The sequence below is a fragment of the Rhincodon typus genome, chromosome 12 (genome assembly GCF_021869965.1).
Source record: "Rhincodon typus isolate 14 chromosome 12, sRhiTyp1.1, whole genome shotgun sequence".
In the NCBI taxonomy this organism is placed as follows: domain Eukaryota; kingdom Metazoa; phylum Chordata; class Chondrichthyes; order Orectolobiformes; family Rhincodontidae; genus Rhincodon; species Rhincodon typus.
The window spans coordinates 67,313,503-67,337,789 of record NC_063343.1 but is presented as its reverse complement, the minus strand read 5'-3'; the positions used below and the strand labels follow the sequence as shown (position 1 = coordinate 67,337,789).

Sequence of the window (24,287 nt, the reverse complement as noted above, 5' to 3'; positions counted from 1 at the left end):
TCGCTTGGCACTATCTATCATATGCTGCTAATGCAGCACAGCATGCAAGTAAATCCGATTGGTAGCTGCATCAGGTTTGCATCTCATTTTTCGCTATACCTTTTACCACTCCTGGCATTCCCTCGTGTGATAATTGTATTTACTGTAAACAATCCTATTATACAGTGGTTTCAAGAGCACGAATATCTTTCTGTGGTACCGTGGAATGACAGTTTTCTAGAACTGAAAACAAAACATTCCTGGACAATTTTGGTGTTAAACAAACTGTGTAATGATAAGTCTCAGAAACAGAGAACACATGAACAGGTATATAAAGGTTCAGTAATCTGTACAGCATATGTGCCAGATTAAAGTTATCATTCCAATTCCTAAACAAGCAACAACAATGAATTATAAGGCAATGGAAATCATTCTATTTTGGTCGTGTTTGCATTTCAATACAAAAAAATATGATGACAACTGGGGAAAAAAAGATGCTTGTTGATGCGGAACCTGGCATTAAATATTCATTTAGATCAGAGATAGTTTCAGCACAACGAAATTTATATATGTTCAGGGGACCTATATGGACTGTTTCCTTGGTTTGCCAAGAGGATTGAAAAATTCGGTTCTCCACTGCCCTTCTTCAACATATTTTACTTTTAGCTACTACAACTGTTTTGCTTGATAACATTTTGCAACGCTCTGATTTCTCCAGAGTAAACGTGATTTAAATTTGATCTGCTTCATTTTCCACTCATCATAGTAAACGGAGTGAAACAGAATGATGTTCTAAGTTTTTGTTTAGTTTATTGTGATGTAGCGAGCAGTAGAATCATCTTGCATCATTTTCTGCAGGATAGAATAGGAGATGAGTTCTTCTGTATTAAGATTCAAAGCGGTAACAGGAAAAAAAATATACCAGAAGTCCTATTCTCCATTAGATACATATTGTATGATGACTGTCTAAAACGCAGGGAATTGCCACTTGCATCAGAAATTGAAATGACGATTATCTAAGTTCTAGCTAAAGAGGGTGATCCAATATCCCAAGCTAAAATGGATGTGTTGCATTGTGCAGTTGTTTCATGATAAAGCTTACCTGTTCAACTATACCCTTGTGTCATGCGATTTTTAACCTTGAGAATATACAGAAGCTTAAACACACGTACCAATAGATTCAAGGCCGGCTTCTTCTCTGCTGCTCTGAATGGAGCTCTCAAAATTTAAATTTAATATTGATCCCTTCCGTTGTGCAGATTCTCTGCACCCATAACATTGTATTCTTCGCTGTGTTCTATTACCCTACTACACTTTCCATGGTATAATCTGCCTGTACTGCGAGCAAAACAAAACTTTTCACTGTAATCAGTTACATGTGTCAATAATACAACAAATCAAACGAAATCAAGTTCGCTACTCTGTTCTGGAGTAATTAGAAATTGATGTTTCTGTTGAAAACCTCACTGACGACTTAAGTATAAGCAATTGGGAATTATCATTGAAGATATTTCATCCACTTTCTAAAGAAGGAAATCAATATTGAGAAATAAATGGGTAGTTTGCTTCAGACAATGGTCTGTTTAAGGTTTCGAGGTTGTTTGAAGGTGAGAAGTGGAGGCATACGGAAGATGTGGTGAGGTGCCATCATCATCGATAATGTGTTGAAAGCTGGAAAGAACATGGCATAGTTTCTCCACTCTCGTGTAGTACTGGACGACGAAGGGCACTCTATCGGTCTTATTTCATGTCTGTCTTCTGAGGAAGTCATTACCGTTTTTCACTGCGGCCCATCAAAACTGGCGATCGATGACTTGAGCATCGTATTCCATTCTTTGAGGGGGTCTATCAAGACCTCCACCTGTCCGTTGCGTTCCTCCTCATCTGAGAATCTCTCTCTCCCACACACACACGCACATTCTCTCTCTCGCTCTCGCTCTCTCTCCACCACCCTCCCTCCCTCTCACACACACACACACACACAAACACACACACACACAGACACACACACACACACGCACACACAAATATATGGGGTGGATTTGCATTTGCAGATCTACATTTGCAGATACCTTGTATTTTGTTCAAAAACCACACAATTTGTAGACACTGTCAGTTAATGGGGCATTTTATAAATTCCTGCTTTACTCACTACAGGTTAAAACACAGACAGATTCTAAACAAGGCCTCACACCTAAACTACATTGGCTGACCTGAGATGTCACCTCTTGGTATGCACTGATTAAACCTTTCGTTATTTCGGTTGTGCTGACTTGAAAGAAATTCTGGAGTTTGTATTTTAATCAATCAAAACCTGCACCTTGATTCCTAATTGATTAAGGACCTAACTGGAGGGTGTCAGCCAACCATTTTAAGTTTATTAACTACATTCAGTTGTGTAATCCTTTGACTTTTTTTTTAACTTATTAATTCTATGTCTTGATACCTCCTCTCTCACTAGACCTGAGGAAGGAGCAACGCTCCGAAAGCTAATGTGTTCAAATAAACCTGTTGGACAATAACCTTGTGTCATGTGATTTTTGACCTTGTCCAACCCAGTCTAACACCGTCACCTCCACATTTTGTATATCCGACCCGGCAGAAGAGGTTGAAAGAGATTAGAACCTGGGTGGGAGAGGTCTTGGATGATTTTTCCTCTGGAAGCACGCATTTTCCTCAAAATGCTTAAGAAATATTTGTTCCATGAAAAATCCTCAACATATACGCCTGTGTTGTTTATATCTCATAATCTGAAGGGCGGCCCGCGACTCTGTGGTTAGCATTACTGCTTCATAGTTCCATGGACCCGGTTTCGATTCCAGACTTCTGTGGCCGTCTTTGTTGTTTTGCGCGTTCTCGCCGTGCCTGCGTGGATTTCCGCGGAGTTCTCTAGGTCCCACACCCACTTCCCTCAAAGTCCGAAGACGTGTAAAACGGTTAAAGCCAGAGGATTTCCTTTGTTAGGTGGCATTATTAAAATAGTTGGTCTTTTACAACATGATCGAGGTACGGTCTAACCAATGCTTTATAAAGTACCAGGATTGTCTGTTTCCTTGTTCTCCCGATAGTAGCTAACAATTCGATCTGTCTGCTGATCTTAAATGATCTATAAACATGCACAATATTTTACTTCTTTCCAACTAGCCTTATCAATCATCCACTATTAATCATGTACTCTTGCTCTAATGAAACGCCCACTTGATTCAATAGGTTCACTGTGTTTTCTCTCGACGGGCGTTGCCAGATTTGCTGTTATTCTCGAGCCATCGCTGTTTTTATCACACACCTCTCCAGATGGTTATACGATCACGGCTAGAATGCCACAAGGCAGATGCTCATGATATAATCACTTTATCACAGCTGGTGCCCTGAAGGCAGAAAGATTGCAATCCATCGCAACTGGTGTGATTTGAATCACGGCACACAAATAGAGGTATACTACTTTTTGTAAACGAATAGCATTTTGCTATTGAAAAATAAAGTTTGAAGTTTGTATACATAATTCGGTCAGGACTTTTTTTCACTCTGATTTCGTCAATTTTAAATCTTTGCCAATAGGAATGCCCGTTTCAGAAACATTCAAGTATTACCGACGTATATACTGTATGCGAGAGGGGAAACTAACTCATAATATGCCATTTTTGAGGAAACTATGAATCGTAATTCAATACATGAAAGATTGAGTTTGTATTTCTGCCAAATGTATGTCTTTCTCTCTCACTCTGTCTTTCTCTGTATCTCTCACTCTCTCTGTGTTATCGACATCACAACATCGTTTTTGGTATAAATTAATAAAGACTTCTGGGTCTGATTGATCAAGACTCTTTAATTCGTATGTGAGTGATGACTTGAAAGTACATCTGGATTCTACTTTCACGATCATCAAAATAGCTCTGATGCAAGATCACAGCAGCCGCGAAATTTTACCTCTTCATTCGCCATGTTAAGCGTTACTGTCTCTAAAACACCCTAAATAACACGAATCTTTTGTGTTTTTTTTAAAATTCATGATAGACTGTCCTTTTTTTAAATTTCAAGGGTAATTCTCGGAATCATTCATAGTTACTCCGGGCAAAAAAAAAGCTAAATCCCTGCCATGATGTCACAGAACAGCTCAGAACATTATTGGTGCTCTAAATAGAAATAGCTTATTATACGTAAAGGGTGTGTTCCTATCGTATGGGGTTTAAAGCGTATTTTCTGGCTGAAAGGCAGAAACTCTCTGCTAACTCCTTAGATGATAAACGAGAGTGCGCAATGTTTGCCAAAGTAAAAAAATTCGATTGCAGGTATGCATTATTGCGCATTACAAATGCTGTTCGTCATATAAGCACAAAAAAGGAGATACATTTCGCAAGCAAAACAGAACAAGCTGCCCTCTGCTGGCAATTTGGGAACATAACTCTTCCTAAATAAATCGTCATGGAGTCAAACAGCTTGGAAACAGACACTTGGTCCAAATAGTCCACGCCGACCATACTCTCAAAGTAAACTAATCCCACTTACCTGCGTTTGGCCCATATTCCTCAAACCTTTCCTGTCATTAACTTATCCAAATGTCTTTTAAACAATGTTAGTTGCAAGAATTTAGGAAGTAAGATTCATGTTCATTTATTTCAGTGCTGTTTAAAAATCAAATAACATAATACACCACGAGATATCAACCCATTTTCCCTTGATTCCTGGTTTTCGACAAGAAAATCAGAGCAATATTCCTTCAGAACTTAAGAGTCGTACAGCACGGAAACAGACTCTTCAGTCCACCTCGTCCATGGCGACTAAATATACTAAATTAATCTAGTCCCATTTGCCAACATTTAACCCTTTCCTACTCGTGTACCCATCCAGATGCCTTTAAATGTTGTAATTTACGAGCCTCCATCACTTCCTCTGTTAGCTCAAACCATATATACACACCGCCTTCCGCATGATCCCTTAGATCCCTTTTAAATCTTTCCCCTCTCATTTTAAACCGATGCTTTCTAGTTTGGATTCTCGTTGCCCTACGAAAATGTCCTTGGCTATTCACTCTATCCACGCCCTTCATGATTTCATAAACCTCTAAAAGGTCCCCCCTTTGCATCCGACGCTCCAGGGAAAATAGCCCCAGCCTATTCTGCCCATCCCTATAGCCCACATCCTCCAACTCGGGCAACATCCCTGTAAACCTTTTGTGAAACCTTTCAATTTTTTGCCAGAAACATGAATATAAATAACAAAATAATTGGACAGTTAAACCACTTCGCAAAACATTACTTTGCAGTTAGTAAACAAAGTTTACAGATTACAATTATTTTTTTTAAAATCGTGATCTAGATCTAATTTCTGCTTTCGTGTCCAACATTCCCTACAGCTGACCAAATTGTCCCCCTCATTAAACTGTTATCGCTTTTGCCCTCATAGAATGTATACTATTTATCAGTCAAACACAATACCTTATTTCCACAATACGAAATTCTAACCCATGACAATATGCATGAACAAAGTATGCTCAACTAGTCATCATCTGCATATAAGCAAAGTAACAGCTACAGTCAGTTCCCACAGCTTGGTTTCAAACTAATCAATGACCTACCAGCAGAGAAGATGTCTATACGAGCAATACAGTAAACCAAACTATCTAGCATCATGCAGTTGTATATGGGTATCAGGTTCAGGTTAACTGCAGAAGTTACTTTCTGATAATTCGGTTTATTGTTGATGGGCTTGGAAATGAGCATGGAGTTTGTAATTGGAAAGTGAATTATTCTCTATAAGTCTCGCTCCTTCTTCAGGTATCAATGAGAAAGGTGGCTTCAGACACAGAATTTATCAGCAAAAGATCAAAGGATCATAGAACTGATGCGAATGTTTTATGTTTTATATTCTATTGCTTTGTATTTTAATTTGTTCAAAAAGCACACAATTTGTAGGCAGTCAATGTGGCATTTTATAAATTCCAACTTTGAAAATAAAACCTGTCTGTCTCCAAGTTAATATACAGCCAGATTCTAAACAAGGCCTCACACCTAAAATGCATTGCCTGACCAGAGATTTCACCTCTGGTATACTGATAAAATCTTTAGTTATCTCGGGGCAGTGAATTGAAAGAAATTCTGCGATTTGCATATTGATCTTTCCTAATTGATTAAAGAATTAACAGCCATCTTAGGTTTGTTCAATACATTCGCATCAGTTCTCTGGCCCTTTGATGTTTTGCTGATAAATTCGGTGTCTGATGCTACCTCTCTTACTAACACCTAAAGAAGGAGCGAGACTCTAAAATCTTGTGTCTTCAAATAAACCTGTTGGACTATAACCTGGTGCATAATTTTTGATGTTGTCCACTCCAGTCCAACACCAGCACCTCCACATCATGACTACCATTGACACTGCAACATGCTGGCTCATAGTGGAGAGCAACTCCAAGCAGATGGCGCATATCAACACAGACATCAAGTTTCTACAGAAGTGCAAGAAAGCAGAGAAGATCGTAAGTGGACCACAGATCATGAACCAACTCAAGTCGACATACAACGTGGATTTATACTGAGAGACTTTGCCGTGGTCCCTCTTGGAAACTCCTCAATCATCTCGTACACCAACGCTGCAGCAGGTGCTGTAACTTTGAAATCAAGACAGAGTCCATATTCTCAGCTTGCACTCAAGATACAGCAGCACAGGTACGAGACACTGCCGAGCAGATAAGGCAACTGAACTACACCACCTAATTGCACACCAAGAGCAAGAAACTGGAAAAAACTTAGCATCAACACCAGCAATGGCCAAGCCTCCTTTGTTACCACAGTTGAAAACGATGCCACCAAGGGGAAATCCATCATCAACTTATCTATCACACCCTTCTATCGGACAAGATTGAAGTTCTCAGCCAAGGGCTCAACTTCTGTCCCACCATCAAAGCGGATTCTATTCGTAATGAAGCAGACACAGAGGAATTCGTCAGATGAATGAGACTCCAGGAATTCTTCCAAGGTGTCAGCAGCGAGCCCAATAAGACAACTAACGAACCGGAACTTTCGGCAGAGATATCCGTCGTGGAGCGGTCAAAGAAGGAGTCGAATTGGACTCCTCTGGAGGGCCATTGCCCTGGGCTTGACATGTGTGCTGAAGCCGTCAGGGAATGTGTGAACACTAGATTCATCAGTTGCACTCACATGGTAGCACAAAGTGTCACCCGCGCACAATGCAACACCGCCCATGCTTTCAAGACCAGTCGAAACATTATCAGTAAATCAGCAAAGGAGGAGCCATTGTCATACATAATAGAACGGACTAATGCAAGGAACTGTACAGATACCTGAACAACAAGGAACTCTACATAACACTACCTGTCAATCCAACCAAAGAACACACCCGTGAACTCAACAGACTGATCAAGACTTTTGATCCAGCCCTTTAGAGGATCGTACGTACTCTCATTCTGCATATTCCTCGCATAGGGGACTGCCTTCTGAACATACAAAAAACCAATACAACTGAACGTCCTATCGTATCAGACAATGGGACATTGCGTGAGAACCTCTCTGGCTATGTCAAGGACATATTAAAACCCATTGTACAGGTAGCCCCCAGATTCTGTCATGACACTTCAGATTTCTAAGAGAAACTGAGCACCCTCAAAAATATACATACACATACAAAGAGTCTGTTCAGATGAGGAGGAACATGAGGGAGACCTGAACGTGCTGAAGGACGATGTCATAAGAACGGGATATAATGCTCAACTGATCGATCACCAGCGGAAAAGCGTAATGACCTCCTCAGAAGACAGACATGGGATAAAACCGATAGGGTACCCTTCATCATCCAGTACTTCCCAGGAGCAGAAAAACTACACCATTTTCGATGATGATGGGTACCTTCCCAAGATTTTCCCTATGCCTCCACTTCTCGCCTTCAAACAACCGCCAAAACTTAAACAGACCATTGTCCTCAGCAAGCAACCCAGCCTTCAGGACAGCATCTACTACAACGCCACACAACCCTGTTATGGCAACCTCTGCAAGAAATATCAGATCATGGACATGAATCGCTAACAACACACGTGGGGACACCACTCACCAGGTGCACGGCAGATACTCATGTAACTTAGCCAACATTGTCTATCTGATACACTGCAGGCAAGGATTCCCCGAGGCATGATATATTGGTGAAACTGTGCAGACACTACGACAATGAGTGAATGGATACCATGTAACAATTGCAAGACAGGCGCTCTCCCTTCCAGTAGGGGAACAATTCAGCTGTCAAGGACATTGGGCCTCGGATCTTCTGGTAAACGTCCTCCACGTTGTACTTCAGGATATAAAACAGCACAGAGTTGCTGAACCGAGGCTGATAATCAAGTTTGGTACCCATGAGGATAGCCTCTACTGGGATCTTTGTTTCATGTCACACTGCAGGTGACCCCACCACACTATACACTGACACACACACACACTCACACACACGCACACATACACGCACACTGTCTTGCACAAACGCACTCACACAGGCCATCTCTCATACATACACTCCGTGACACACATTCGCACATTCACACACTCTCTCACACACGTGCGCAGACACACTTGCACACATACTCTCTCCGCCCCCCCCCCCCACCCCCCCCCCCCCCCCCCCGCCACACACACACGTACACAGACATATAAAACTATGGGGTGAATTTGCATTTGCAGATTTGTAATTGCAGATTTATTCAATTTTGTTCAACAAGGACACAATTTGTTAACCATCATTGTGCATTTTATAAATACCTACTTTGGAAATAAAACCAGTCTGATTCGAAGTTAATACACAACCAGACTCCAAACAAAGCCTCACTTCTAAAATACATTGTCCGACCTGAGATGTCACCTCTGGTATTCTGATGAAACTTTTAGATATCCCGGAGCAGTGACTTGAAAGGAATTCTGGGGTTTGCATATTAATTCTTTCTAACTGATTAATGATTCAACAGGCTTCTCAGGTTTGGTCAGTGCATTTGCATAATTTCTATGATCCTTTGATCTTTTGCTGATAAATTCAGTGTCTGACTCCATCTCGCTCACTGACACCTGAAGAAGGAGAGAGACTCCGAAAGCTTATGTTTTCAAATAAACCTGTTGGACTATAACCTGGTGTCATGTGATTTTTGACCTTTTTTATGGGAAGCTATATTTCCTTGTGATTCTAGCCATGGTTCCTCAAAACTGTGTTGTTGGGATAAATATTGAAGAGGAGTCTTGAGTTCTGTGTTCAGCAGTACAAGCAATTTTATTCAGATCCCTTTTACCACATGTATGGGAGATACAAGATACCAATCCAAATTTGACTTTCACGAAGGGTCCAGTTGTCCTCTTTTCATGAATCAGATTGGAGGAGAGATCAATGACACACTAACTTCCCCAGCTGCATACAACCTTTTTATATCTTTCGTGTTACAGTAAGTACATGCAACATTGATGTCATTCTTAACTACAACGCCTCGTTTATACATCCAATCCAGTAAACTCACGATCGATGTGAACAACTTTATGGACAGCCCTGGGTCTTAATCTCATGAAAACTCCACCACCTGTCTTTGGGATCTTACAATGTTTCTGTTAGTCACACTCCTTCCCAGACAATTGCCAGCTCAATCGCATTATTTGCCAATAACCGAAATATTTGCTCATCACTAAGAAGTCTTCCAAAATCTGTACAAACTTTAGTACGGTGGATTAGAAAGGATATTCACTTCTACCAGTAATTATAAGTTCTTTAAAATCAACTCTAATATACAGTCGTTACGATTCTGTGACACAGTGGACAAATTGGGAACAACATCCCTCACTTCGCCCTAAGAGGTCAAACAACCAGTCCGTCTGACTTGCAGTTGCAATTACAACACCCGCTTTGTCGTGTTGTAAGGGATTCTAAACTAAAGTTTAGTTCTTGAGTGAATGTTTTACAGCTTTTACTCTAAGCATCTTTGATTACTCATTATTGATTATTAATATTGGAATTCCACTGATGAGGGCGAAATTCAATCACTTTACAACTTTACCAGGTCATTAAAAGTAACTTGTTTAGATTGCTAAATTAAGAAGTTGACTTAACTATATCTTCACTCCGTATTTTATCACTCTTTGTCACTCTTCCCTTGATCTTTGGATGTAAGAATCTGCATTTAATCTGCAAATGTTGATCCTTCCATGTTTTACAACCTATTTTGCTCTCTTAAAAGTTGCCTGCTTACATCATTTAATGATCCATCTTCCCAGCTGTTCTTACTGTCTACTGTTGGCTGCTCATAAAAATTCAACTATACCTCTGCATGGATGCATGCATTTCATAATATTCACATAGGTCCGAAAGCAGAAGTTGCTGGGAATACCTCAGCAGGTCTGGCAGCATCTGTGGAGAGAAATCTGATTTAATGTTTTGGGTCGAGTGACCTTCCTCAGAACTTAACATCCACAGTTCTTTAGGTGTATTCTCATATGGGTATGTTTAATATGTAATGAGAAATACACAAAGAGTCCAGATTATTGTGAGATCATAATTTTTCCTTCGACGTTTTACTAAGTAGCACACTTAGGACTGTGACTTAAATAGATCTTTCAAAATTGTCCCTTATTAAAATGTTTTTTTTTTAATGCTTAGAGCTGCCTGTTTATAGAAAACCAAGTAAATTCCCCAATCTTTCTTCTCACCAGGACACTTTTAAGACCCCCAGGGGAGTTTTCATTTTCTCATCCAGAAGCTCGAGATGGAGACCACAACTCTACTTGTGAACTTCTGCTCTATGTAGCTGTCAACACCTTTCGGCCATCTTGTGCGAACTAAGAAGCCCCAGGTGGCCATCTTGTCAACTTCAGTCATAGACCATTACAACGACTGCCCTAAACCCCTTCATCTCTTGGTTTCCTGAACCAAAACAACCTTTGATTGCTCTGAACAAAAAGAAAAGTTAGTTACGTAATGTTTACCACTGTTGTGAGCGCTGACAATAAATCAACAGTGCAAAATCATTGCATGATGGGGGCGAGAGTGGTCGGAGAGGGTTCGTTGCTCATTGACAGACACTGGGTTATGTCAATGCCATGCAAGAACATGTGCATGTTTTCTTGATACAATAATCTTGATGCTCGAATAATCACGTTAGAAAGTGTGTTCCACAGAACGGTTGGTCAGTCTTGTATACCCATCAGTCTTGAACACCTCAGTACTCAGCACAAGATCAAGCAATCCTTTCTAGTTGGCCTCAGAGCCTAATGGTCATGGAATTTTTGTTGACACCATTTCAGAAATAATTCCTGTTCCATTATCTTTTTAGTCCGACAGTAACATTGCCAACATTTGTATAATTAACCTCACAGAAAGAATTACTCTCGGTTTAATGTAAAGTTATATGTTTTCCCTGGTGTCTGTTTGTTTCCCAATATTTTTACATCTATTGGATATGACCAGTAGTGTATTATTGCTATTTGACTTGCCAAGTTTAACAATAAAATCTGTCGCATTTCCATTAATGCCACTCCTCTTTGGCGTGCGACAATATCTTTGTTAACAACACTACCAGAATTCTCCGTCTTCTTTCCTTCTCAATCTATTTCTGAAGTTCTTGCTCATCAGGTAATAAACACCCAATTCTCGCTATTTTATGCTATGTTTCTCTTTGCTACCATACCATATTCCAGGTCATAATTCGCCATTATTAATAATGGTTGATATATATTATGATTTTAAGAATGTGTGTTCTAAAATTGTCTTTGTACTCTTAAAGTATTCCTCAGTCTTTTACTGAGAAATACTGATCATTTTAGTACAATGAATCACTATTATAATTTATGGACCCATTTTATTCATCTTCTCTTCTGGATCGTGATGCTTGGAAATCATCAAACATTTCTGCTAAGTAAAGCTAAAGCCCAAGAAGATCGGTGCTTGTTTTAGGGAAGGTACATTTTTACCTACAAGTGACCTGCATTAATGTTGACACGAGATTTACGTGATGCTGTGGGGTCTTTCTAATCACACCCAACCATTCCTATTCCACGCAACATGGTGTAGTGGAACTTTCTATTTTCTTTACACAAGGCAAATCAAATCCATGATATTAATCATCTGGAGTTATTAAGGTTACAGGTATTTGGAGAGTATGGTCCTATTATGTGAAAAGACAACCTCAAGATATATCACCATACCTTCATGCCCACTGCAAAGACATTTTACTCTATAAACGTGTCGAATAACTATCATCAGCAGATGCAGCACAGCAGTTCGGCAGTGGGGCTTACTCTCGAATGTTTAAATGTTCCTAATTTAAACTTTTAGTCTTGAAGGTTTAAAAGTGCAAATACAAGATCTTCTTACTGGAGATTTCACATGTCCAGAATGATTAAAAATAACTTACAGGGCAACCATTGAAAATGCACTGTAAAGGCTTTGGAAATCATTTACCTAGAATAATTATGAGTATCCTTCACCTTTTTTTAGGGTGAGGGAGATAATCGAGCAGGTAATTTGCATCGGCCATCACTATATTTTATCCAAGAAACGTTCCAGAAACAGATATAAATTATGAAATGGGCTTGAGGGAGAGCGCAGTGTGATCATAACTGTCAGAGGAGTGGTAAAAGTGATTTGTCAAATCTGTAAATTGAGAAGTGCCCGGGAGCCGAATTTCATCCTAGGATTATAAAGTAAATTGCTAATGGAATAATTGTTCCTTTGAATTCAATTCTCCAAAACTCAGTTGATTCGGGGAAGATCCCATTAATTCGTGGACAACAAATGTAACTCCTTCACTAATAACGGGAGGAAGACAGAATGCAGGAGTCTGCTGATCAATTAACTAAACATTGTCACGGGGAAAATTTTGCAATCAATGACTAAAGAAGTGATATCAAAGCACTTCGATAAGTTTAAGGCAATCAGACAATGCAGACTGTTTTGTGAAAGGCAGATCTTGCCTGGCCAAACTGTTGGAGTTATTTAAGGAGATAACGCGTGCTGTGGATAATGAGGATTGCTGTTATACGTTGATTTCCAGAATACGTTTGATGAAATGTCACATCAAATGTAAATGCTGGAAACAATGCTTATGGTGTAAAGGCTAGTATTTTTGGCATACAGAGAATGATTGTCAGGCTACAATGAGATAGACTGGAGATATAAATGGGCCTTATTTTACAGTTTGGCTATATGTAATGAAGTGTACCCAACAGAAATAGGTGAAAGCATTTCAGAAGTTTGCGTATTAAGTACCCGTAATAGATTTAGGGACTGAAGATACGGTTGGTATGTTTTCTGATTTAACAAACGTAGATAGAAAAGTAAGTTGTAACGAAGACACAAGAAGATTAGAAATACAGATGAATCATGTGAGCGGAAAAGATATGACAAATGGAGATTCATGTGGGAAAATATGAAAATTTTTCATTTTGGTGTGAATAATATGATAGAAACGCATTATGTAAAAGGTGAAACACTGGGAACTCTGAAATGCATGATAACATGCAAACGTACGCAGGAACAGGCGGATGAGGAGCAGAGGTAGACTGTTAAGCTTCAAGATCTTGCTCTGCTGTTCACTCAAATTATTACTGATCTGATTGTAAACTCAAATACACATTAAGCTCATGTTATTCAAGAACTTTATATCTACTCTTTTTTTCAGAAAGACAGCTGCCAAGGTTCACGTCCCACTGAGAGAGAAAGAAAATTTTCCTAATTTTTAAATGGGCAAGCTGTGATTTCTAAACAGTGATACCTCATTTATAGATTGGTACATATATGAAGCCAGAGAAATTTCATGAGATCCTTAATGAGTACTTTGCATGGGTCTTCACCAAGGAGAAGCTCATGGGTAATGGTAAGATTAGGGACAGTTGTATTAATATTTTAGACCATGTCGATATTAAGAGGAAGGAGGTGTTGGGTATCTTGAAAAGCATTAAGGTAGATAAGTTCTGAGCACCTGATGGGATCTCGTGTAGGATACTGAGCAACGTAAGTGAGGAGATTGCTTGGGTCTTTCAGATCTTTGCATCCACTTTAGCCACAGGCGAGGTCGCAGAAGACTTGAGAATATATGACATATTTCCTTTGTTTAACAAAGACTACAAGGAAAGTCCAGCAAATTGTAGATCGGTGAGTCTTAATCAGTAGCAGGGAAATTATTTCAGAAGATTCATAAGGACAGGATTTACTCACATTTGGAACAGAATAGAATTGTTATGGATAGTCAGCTCGGCAACGTGCAGGGGGAGAGTTTTTCTCAGAAAATTCATTGCACTTATTGAGGACGTGGCAAAGATAATTAATTAGTATAGATTGATGGTCGTTGTGAATATGGATTTTACTAAAGCATTTGACAAGTTTCCTCGTGGTAAACTGGTCCAGAGGCTAAGTCACATGGGATCCATGGTGATAGTTAAGTTGGATACAATATTGGCTTTGTAGTGCAGACGTGAAGGGTGTTTGTCTCCTGACTGGAGCTTTCTGTCCAGTGGTGTTCCACAAGGATCAGCACTGAGACTGCTTTTTTTTTGTAACACATGTAAATTAATTGGATAAAAATGCAGGTGGTTTGCGTTTGGCATGAAATTTGATGAAGCTGTGAAGAGTGAAGAAGTTTGTCAAAGGATGCAGCAGCATATAGATCAGGTGCAAAATTTGGGACATGAAATACCAACTGGAATTTAATCCAGACATGTGAGCTAATGTATTTTGGGAGACTGAATTCAAAAGGAAAGTATATATTAAATGGCAGGACTCAGCAGTATTGATATACAGGTAAATCTTGAGGTACAAGTCCATAGCGTCTTGAATGTGCAACATAAGCAGATCAGGTGATAACGGCGTATGGCATGTTTGCCTTCACCAGTAAGGATATTTGAGTATAAAAGTTTGCAAGTCATGCGCAGCTGTATAAACATTCAGTTAGGCCATATTAGGAATATTGTATGCAGCTCTAATCGTCATACTATAGGAAGGATGTGGAGGCTTTTGTGAGGGTGCAAAGGAGGTTTACCAGGATTTTGCCTGGATTAGAGTGAATTAACTATAACGTGAAGCTGGACAAATTCCAATTATTTTTAGCGGAGTATCGGAGTCTGAGGAGCGACACCGAAGAAGTATATAAAATTATGAGAAGCATGGGTAAGAGTGGAGGGTCAGAGCCTTTTTTTCCCAGGATGGAAATTTTAAATATTAGGAGGCATATGTTTAAGGTGAAAGAGGGAAAATTCAAAGGAGTTGTGCGAGGCATGTTTTATTTTACAGAGAGGCTGATTGGTGCCTGGAATGCCCTGCTGAATTTAGTGGTGGGGGACATTCTCAACAGATAGTATAGCACGCTTAAGATGCATTTAGACAGACACATGAAGAGGCAGAGAATAGAGGTATGGACCATATGCAGGTAGATGTGGCTAGTTTTTTTTTTAGGCATCATGATTGGTGCAGACATGGTGGGCTTCAGCATCTGTTCCTGTGTTGCACTGTTCTCTGTTCTAATATCTGTCCTGTCCAGACTCCTCAGCATGTTACACATTTCAAACAATTAAACTCTTAATCTTCTAACCTCAAGCACAGCAGCCTAGACTATCCAACCTTTCCTCATACGACAAACAACTACTTCTTGTTTTCAGTCTACTATGCGTTATCCAAACTGTTTTCAATAGAATTCTATACTGCCTTTAATAAGTTCCCTAATGTTGTGCACAGTACTCCAGATGCGATTTTACCAGTGCCCTTTATCACAGAGGGCATAACCTCCTCGTTTTAATTACAAATTTCTCTTGGGATAAAACAAAATATTTCATTAGTTTTTTTTTAATTACTTGCCACCTCCAGCGGATGCCTCACAAGACAAATATTAATCTGCCCTCCCTTGTCAGCATTCCACAGTTACCGCTTTCCGTAGGAAACCCTGGCACATTTCTTTGTCACTCCCAACACCTCCTTAAACCACCTCAGCACGTTCCCATGCAATCACAGAAGGTACAACACTTGCCCATTTATCTCCTTCCACCTCACTATCCAAAGTCCCAGACAAAACCTTTCCAGTTAAGCAACAACTTCCTCGCACATCATCCAACATGGCATACTGTATTTACTGCTCACAATGGAGTGTGCTCCACAATGGAGAGATAAATTGTGGACTGGGTGACTGCTTTTAGGAACACAAATATTCTGTTCGTTAAAAAATAAGACCGAGCTTCCATTTGCCTGTCACTTCAACACACTGCCGTGTTCCTTGGGCAAAATGTTTTTTTTAATCTCAGGCCTATTAACGTGATCTAGCGAGGTTCAACTCAAACTGGACGAGTAACATCACTTCTTCTGCTTAGGTTTCTTACAGCCTTTAGGATTCAAATTCGTGCTTAACTATTTTACAGCGGCACCACCTTCGTATATGTGTATTATCTAAGCAACACCTCGGGTCCTGTCATGAAATGAGTTATTTTCAATCCAGCCAACCCATGACCAATTACTCACATTCCTCATAATCCCATATTTAGCTTCCGGTCATCGATCTGCTTTCAGCACAACCAACCTATTTTCACTTAGTTATTGTCACCATTATCAACGTTTCTCCTTCCTGGATTACTATCACCTATCTTTTTGCCTTTCTTTCTCTCGGGCTCCGTCTTCAACCATCTGCTTACTTCTTCCAACCACCTCACCCACCCCCTTGTCCTCAGCATACATAGTACTTTTTCTTGTTACAATTAGTTCTAAAGGAGCATCACTGGATTTGAAATGTAAATTCTGATTTCTGCCTGCACACATTGCCAGAACTGTTGAATTTCCCCAGCAATTTCTGTTTTAGCATCTCTTCTTCCCCATCTGAAACAACTCCGTTGTCAGCCTACCTTTTCATCTCCCTCTCTATGCTCCCTCTCCACCTCTCTGCCCACTGCCTCCAACACCCATTCTCCCCCACATACTTACATTATCAGCATAAATGCCATATTTTCTTAGCTGCTATCATTTATGAAGAAGGGCCACAGGACGGATAAATCCAATGTATTTACTCTTTACGGCTCTGCCAGACCTGTTGAGTTTCTCCAGCAATTCCTGTTTTTTGCTTGCTTCAGATGATCGAAATCCTCACTTCTTTGTTTCATCCGAACCTTTCACGTTCAATATTCTTCGTAATAAATGATAACATACTATTTACTTCGCCAATTATTTGCTATACCTACACATTAACCGTTTCGTCATTCATCGTCGAGGACACCAGATCCTCTTAATCTCGGAATCCTGTACACGCTCATCATATTGATACCATGCTTCTTTGTACTCCAAGATGGGCAGTTTTAAATTTTCCTACATGATAGTCCATTTGCCACATATTTGCTCATTCCCTCAGACAACCTAAATATATTTTGCCGCCTCCTTACGTACTTCAACTTACATTCCAACATACCTACATGCCTCATCAAGCTAATTTATACAACTTATAAACTGTTAGCGTCACAACACTGATCCCTGTGGCACACTGCTTATTATATCTTGCCAAGCTGAAAGAAGATCCATTTGGCCTACATTCAATTGTCATGGATAACGAAACTAAATACACCAAGTACTTTGGGAAGCTAATTGAGTACTATAAGAACATAAAAACTATTAGCAGACATAGGCAACTCAACCAAAATCCTTAGACAATATTTTTCAAACCCACGACCACTTCAATCTTGAAGGACAGCAGCAGCAGTTACGTGGGTACACCATCAACTGCAAATTCCTCTCTAAGTCACTCACCATACTGATTGAGAAATATATGGCTCTTCGGTCCCTGTCAATGAGTCAGAATCCTGGAACACCCTCCTTAACGGCATTTTGAGTCTACCCACCGCCACTGCACTGCAGTTGTTCAAGAAGACAGCTCACCAACATCCATTTCAAGATCAGCTGGGGAGGGGCAATAAGTGCAGGTCCAGCCAGCAATACTAACATCTTGTGAAAGAATAGGAAAAAAAAAGCCCATCCAACCTGCTGTGTCATTTAGTATAATCACGGCTGACACAACTTGACCTCAATTTCATTTTAGGATCCACTTCCCGTAACCAATTAACCCAGTGTTAATTAAACATGATTAAACATCTGTCTATCTCCTCCTTAAAATCATTCCTGGTTCTGGTGTCCACCACGATCAGGGAAAATTAATTCCATGCATTCATGGCCCTTTAAGAGAAGTAATATCTGTAATGAACGAATGTCTTAGAAAGGAAGTTTGGGCAGGTTGGAGTATATTGGAGTTTGGAAGGTGAAGAGCTGACTTCGTTGAACCAAGATTCTGACGAATATGATAGGGTAGATAGAACATAGAACATAGGACAGTACAGCACAGTACAGGCCCTTCGGCCCACGATGTTGTGCCGACCTATTATCCTACTCTATGATCAAACCACCCTGCATACTCTATATCTGGAGAGAAAGTTTCATCCTGCAGGATTTTGAAGAACTAACGGTTGTTATATACAAAAGTTTCAGCCTGTGGGATTTTGAAGAACTAATGGTCGCTATTTTCAAAAATCAGGTGTTCCCATATGAGATTGAGACGAGGTGTTTTTTTTTCTGTCTTCCAGAGCATCAATGAGTCTTTGTTATAGGCTTCCTGCAAAGATGCTGGGATAAGAATATTTGAATGTTTTCTAGGCCAAAGTGGAAAGTTTCTTGTTACGTAAAGTGGTGAAAAATTGTCATGTAAATGCAATCACGTCAGCCGCGAGGAAACTAAAGTCCGAGACATGCTCCATATTCGATTTTTCTTCTTCTTCAAACTTAATCAGAATTTTGTGCGTACAGCCATGTTTTCTTAACTTGTTCTGAAAAATTAAAATCACACTGGAATATTTATAAAATGACGATACTTTACTCAAAAAATGTGAATTTTTGCGTGAGAAGCACTGGTCAAACTACAATACCTAAATAGCGTGTAGGATGCTGAAAATAGCATGTTCCATAGCAAGCTGTTCCTGTCACCATGCATTTACTGTCATAATTTTCTGTACTTCAACTGTAAAGATTAAATCTCTTAAAAAGATCAGCAGATGTTCTATTGTTAATACCAATCACAAAGTAGCACTTCAGACATTGCATCTGCAAAGTTTTCGTCCGCCTCGACCGATGCATAGGCGAGGCAGCACTCCAAAAAACATCATACGTGGAACGTTGGATTTCTCTTTTCTTGCATACGTGTAGATGTAGAAACTGCAATTTGATTGCAATAATTATTGATTCATTACATTAACGCTCGATGTCACGGATATTAATATCATCCGGAGGCAACTTCGGGTGACACGGTTTTAAAAACAAAAAATCGCTCTTAGAGGATTCCGGTGAGAGGCAAACGGTGTAATTATATGATTCCCGAATAGGCAGAGTTTGAACAGAATCTAGATAATTTAAATTTGCTGTTGGAACTGCTGTACTTTGAGGGGCATCGGTTGAATTCCTCTGTCCGTAGTAACAGATTCTGGACATGCAACAGCAAATATTCCGGTCTTGTTTGAATTTCACAATGATCAGAAAAAGTATTATTAACAGAAATATGCAGGAAGTTAATCCAAAAATTATGATCAACAGAAAAGTTAAATCTGAAAATAATTCTGGATTTCTAGGTTTGATTTTTTGTTCAAAGGTATTTTCAGTAACGTTTTCTTGGACTGTAATCTGAATTGAGACTGTACTGGAGAGGCTCGGCTGTCCATTGTCACTGACCGAAACTACAATAATCTGTCTAACAACATCTTGTTCCTTAAATTTTCGAATTGTTCTAATTTCGCCAGAGGTAAATCCCACGCTAAACACGCTGTGATCAGTAGCTTCAATGAGCTGATAGGAAAGTCGTGCATTCTGTCCGGAATCTGCGTCAGTAGCAATTACTTTGGTCACCAAATATCCGGGACTTGCAGACTTTGGTACAATCACAAACGGACTGTTGTCGTTTGAAGGTGATACTATGACTGGCATATTGTCATTTTGGTCCAGAATAACAATACTCACGAGAGTAGTGCTGGTCAGTGAGGGAGTTCCACAATCCTGAGCCAGAACGTTTATCTGAAAATTTTTCTGTATTTCGTAATCAAAAGAGCGGAGCGCGTAAATGTGCCCACTTTCGGAGCCAACACGAAAGTCGCCAGTTTTATGCATGAAACTGCCCAATAAGAAATACGATATCTCGCTATTCTTGCCCAAATCAGGATCTAAAGCGGTAACGGCAAATATTGATGCACCAGCAGCATTGTTTTCCATCAAGAACACATGATATAACGACTGTGTAAATTGTGGCGCATTGTCGTTTATATCAGAAACCGAAATGTGGATAGTTTTATTCGTAGAAAGAGGGGGTGACCCTGCATCCCAGGCTGAAATGGAGATGTTATAGAAAGGAGAGATTTCGCGATTCAGCGTATCGCTGACCACTAAACTGTATTGTTTGTCTGAAGATCTTTGAAGTTTAAAAGGAATATTTGGTTGCAACTGACATTGCACTTGTCCATTTTCGCCGGAGTCACGATCGATTGCGGTTATTATAGCGATCACAGTCCCACTTGTAACATCTTCGCGTATTTCAATGGATAGCGAACTTATTTTTAACTCAGGCGCGTTATCGTTAATGTCAATTAATTCAACAAGAACTTCGGTGCGTCCAACCAATGCAGGCATGCCATCGTCCACAGCTTGTATTCCAAGTTGGTAAACTTTCTCCGCTTCATAGTCCAGTGATCCTTGAACTCTGATATGTCCAGTTTCAGAGTCTAAACTGAACAACTCCCTCACCCTATGAGAAACGTGGCTGGTTAAATAGTACTTTACTTCGCCATTTGTTCCCTGGTCTAAATCAACAGCATTTAACGTTATGATCAAGCTACCTTTAGGTAAGCTTTCTAATGCGTTAACCCTGTACAACTGATGATCAAATACTGGGGCATTATCGTTTACGTCTAGTACAGTGATGACTATTTCTGCAGTACCAGATTTTCGAGGAATTCCACCGTCAATGGCCGTCAGCGTCAGGTGAAAAGTTGCGTCTTGCTCACGGTCTAAGGGGTTTTCTAACATCAACTCTGCAATTTTACTCCCATCGCTTCTGGTGTGAGTCTTCAAACCAAAGTGCTTGTTTGTGCTGATTTCATAACTATTTACTGCATTTGTACCCACATCCGCATCGTGCGCAGTCTCGAGTGGAAAAAGAGCTCCTGCTCCAGTTAACTCAGATATCTGTAAAGTGTATCTGAATTCGAGAAATGTGGGCGAATTATCATTTACATCCAATATTTCCACGTCGACATGGTACATTTCCAATGGATTTTCTACCGCTACATCCTGAGAAACAAAACAAGTCGCTCTTTTTCCACAGCGAGTTTCCCTGTCAATTCTCTCGTTCACAACTAGAATACCATTCTCCATGTTCACCTTCAGTGATTGCTTTCCGTCGTCAGAGACGAGCCGAAATTTGCGAAATGACATCTCTCCAATGCTTAGGCCTAAATCTTCCGCGATATTCCCAACAAAAGCACCGCGCTCCATTTCTTCGGGAATCACGTATTGTAGTCGACCGCAAATTAAATCCGAGACGCAAGTCAGCAACACAAAATAGACCAGCCGCCTGAGGTTTTTCGCCATTGTTCCGGATTAGACCCAATTGCAAATCTGCCAAAATGCCGTCCTATCTCTTCGGCTTATCTAGCTCTCAATGAAATGAAATACATTTTCTGATGAAAAAATGTCGACGTTAAAACAATAAATCTCGAACTGACCTTTCAGCGCAGGATGGTTTAGGTGCGGGCGACTTTGCCCTGCTCTTTGATTCTGCGCCGTCTTTCGTATTAAAGGAGGAGGCTGGGTAGATCTCTTGCAGCGTATGGTTTTCCTATTGGTAGACAGCGACACAAACAGTCCTTACCCATAATTGCACCAGGCATTTCTTAAAGCAAAACTGCTCTGAGGGAGTTACAATACCGATGACTCTTGTATTTAATGGTGCACAATTAAAATCCCCTCTTGCGCTGTCTCATATTCCCAATTTTTACATTTATTTTTATTGAACGAACTTCAATTGTTTGCAATTCACCATTGACATTTAACGATAGTGCAATTTAGAAATAAATTATCTTGAATCCAGACGAAATTATTTAAGGACCGTCAGTGCTATTACTTCAGGATTTTCATCCAGGTTTGTTTGATTAAATCAATCTCATTCAAAGATCTGTGAAGTGTTGAAAAACGAATCCGTGATGAGGTGGTATCGATTCTAAATGCATCTTTCTGCTGTTTTTCATTATTGGGCGCCCCTACGTCTTTTTGGCTGTGAAGGAAACAATTTCTCTTGTTAGATTGTGAATTTGCTGAAATATTTTTTTTCTCCATTTAGAACCAAACTTATGAGGAGAAAATGGACAAGAAGAAAACATATGACATCAATATGAAGTCACAAGACAATAAAGTTTGTTATCATTACTAAATTTCATTGCAACTCCCAACAATGAAATTTGTGATGATGGTGCCCATTTGGCCTTTGGTAGGGTAGATGTCTAATGTATCCAGTCTACCATTTCTGTGCAATTTTCAGATGGTTTATGGTGTTAATCGTGAAGCAGCATTTTAGATTCGATATATAACTTAATTCAAGGAAGAAAAGAAATATACAACCCCTCATAGACAAGAACGTTTTAAATACTTGGAAACTTTTCTGTAGAATGGAGATGAGATGCCTGAGAACCATTATGATTTAGAGTGCTGGTGTGTTCATCCTTGATATTTCACAATCTTTGGTAAAGCTGTAATGGGAACATTCTTTATTCTTCCCTCAAATCTTTGGCCTGAACCAAAGAAAGTGTTGCACCTGTCCCTGTAACGTCTCCCTCTCTCACAGTCACTTTCCACCTAAACCTCTCAATATATTCTATTTTGTGAACTGGAAATCTGTACTATACCAATCACTAATCTGAAAACTTTAAGTCAATGACATAGACAGCTACTTATGATGCTGGGATGACCATTGTCACCAGCCTGTTCCCACTAAAGAGGAGTTTATCATTCATTTATCAACAGTAAATTATTTTACCAGATGATACATTGATAATATGATACCTACAGCGGCAAATCAGGCATCCGGACCTCAGTAACTCTTATGATCATTGTGCCTTTTTTCCTTTGATTTCATGTGCTAACAATATCCAAAGTTAGTTTCTGTTGTAACAGCAGTTAAATTGAATCTCATGCCACATAGTAAATAATACTAAAACGCAGTTTTGAAGTGACATTGATTTCCAATACTCCCCTCTTTGCGAAGGAAACATGCTTTTTGACATTCACAACTAATTATTAACAAATACATCGAGTTTAAAAGTACAAGTTTGACATACTAATACTTTGCTTATATATCGTAGATAACATACGAAAAGTATCAGACTAGTTGATAGCAACCATTTAGCGACTACTTAACATAAGCAAATATTCTCAACCAAGGGGTCTGACTGACATTGTGCACAAAGTCATGTCAGGGGTTCTCTTCTAGAGTTTCAATTCTTGATCTGGGCCACATTAACCAGATGCAATTATGATGTGTTTGTCCTGGAGAGGATTTATTTGAGTTACCATGACATTGGGGGGATTCGGTAGCCAAATTGAGAGATAGCAGAAATGCAGCATGCTGACTGCAGTCGTTTTCTCTTAGTCTGTGACTTTGGAAATGTGGACATATAAATGCCTTCCTTTTACGATTGCTTCAGAACGTAAGAAACGGAGGGTATGCTTCCAGATGGGACAAATATCACACCCGATTCATCTTTCATTATCTGTTGTGATGATGCTATGGCTTGAAGTGATGTGTTTCGTCCTGGTTTCTTTTAGAGAGAGATTGAGGGACGAGTGCCGAACAGATTGTAAGGAGATACTTTTTAAAAATTCTTGCTCATTCATGGGATGTGGGCGTTGCTAGTTAGAGCAGCATTTATTGCCCATCCCTAATTGCAGGGCAGTCAAGAGTCAACCACATTGCCTTAGGTCTGGAATCACACGTAGGCCAGACCAGGTAAGGGTCACAGATTTCCTTCCCGAAAGGGTATTAGTGAACCAGATGGGTTTTTTTTCATGACAATCAGGAATGGTTTCGTGGTCACCATTGGACTCTTAATTCCAGATTATTATTGAATTCAAATTCGACCATCTACCATGGCGAGATTCGAACCAAGGTCCCCAGAAGTTCTGAGGAAGGGTCACCAGACCCGAAACGTTAGCTCTGTTTTCTCCTTCACAGATGCTGCCAGACCTGCTGAACTTTTCCAGCAACTTTGTTTTTGTCCCCAGAATATTACCTGGGACAC

At 39.8% G+C, this 24,287-nt stretch overlaps 1 protein-coding gene across 1 annotated transcript in view; it reads right to left on the bottom strand.

Annotated features, from left to right (window-relative positions):
• Positions 1-21,746, bottom strand: part of LOC109913491 — a 111,416-nt gene extending 89,670 nt beyond the window's left edge. Inside the window, exons 1-2 of the mRNA XM_048603502.1 lie at positions 19,209-21,746; positions 2,766-2,889 (exon numbers count right to left, since the gene is read on the bottom strand). Coding sequence (XP_048459459.1) covers positions 2,766-2,889; positions 19,209-21,585 — 2,501 coding nt within the window. The 5' untranslated portion in view covers positions 21,586-21,746. The remainder of the gene's footprint in view (positions 1-2,765; positions 2,890-19,208) is intronic.
• Positions 21,747-24,287: the final 2,541 nt, after the last annotated feature.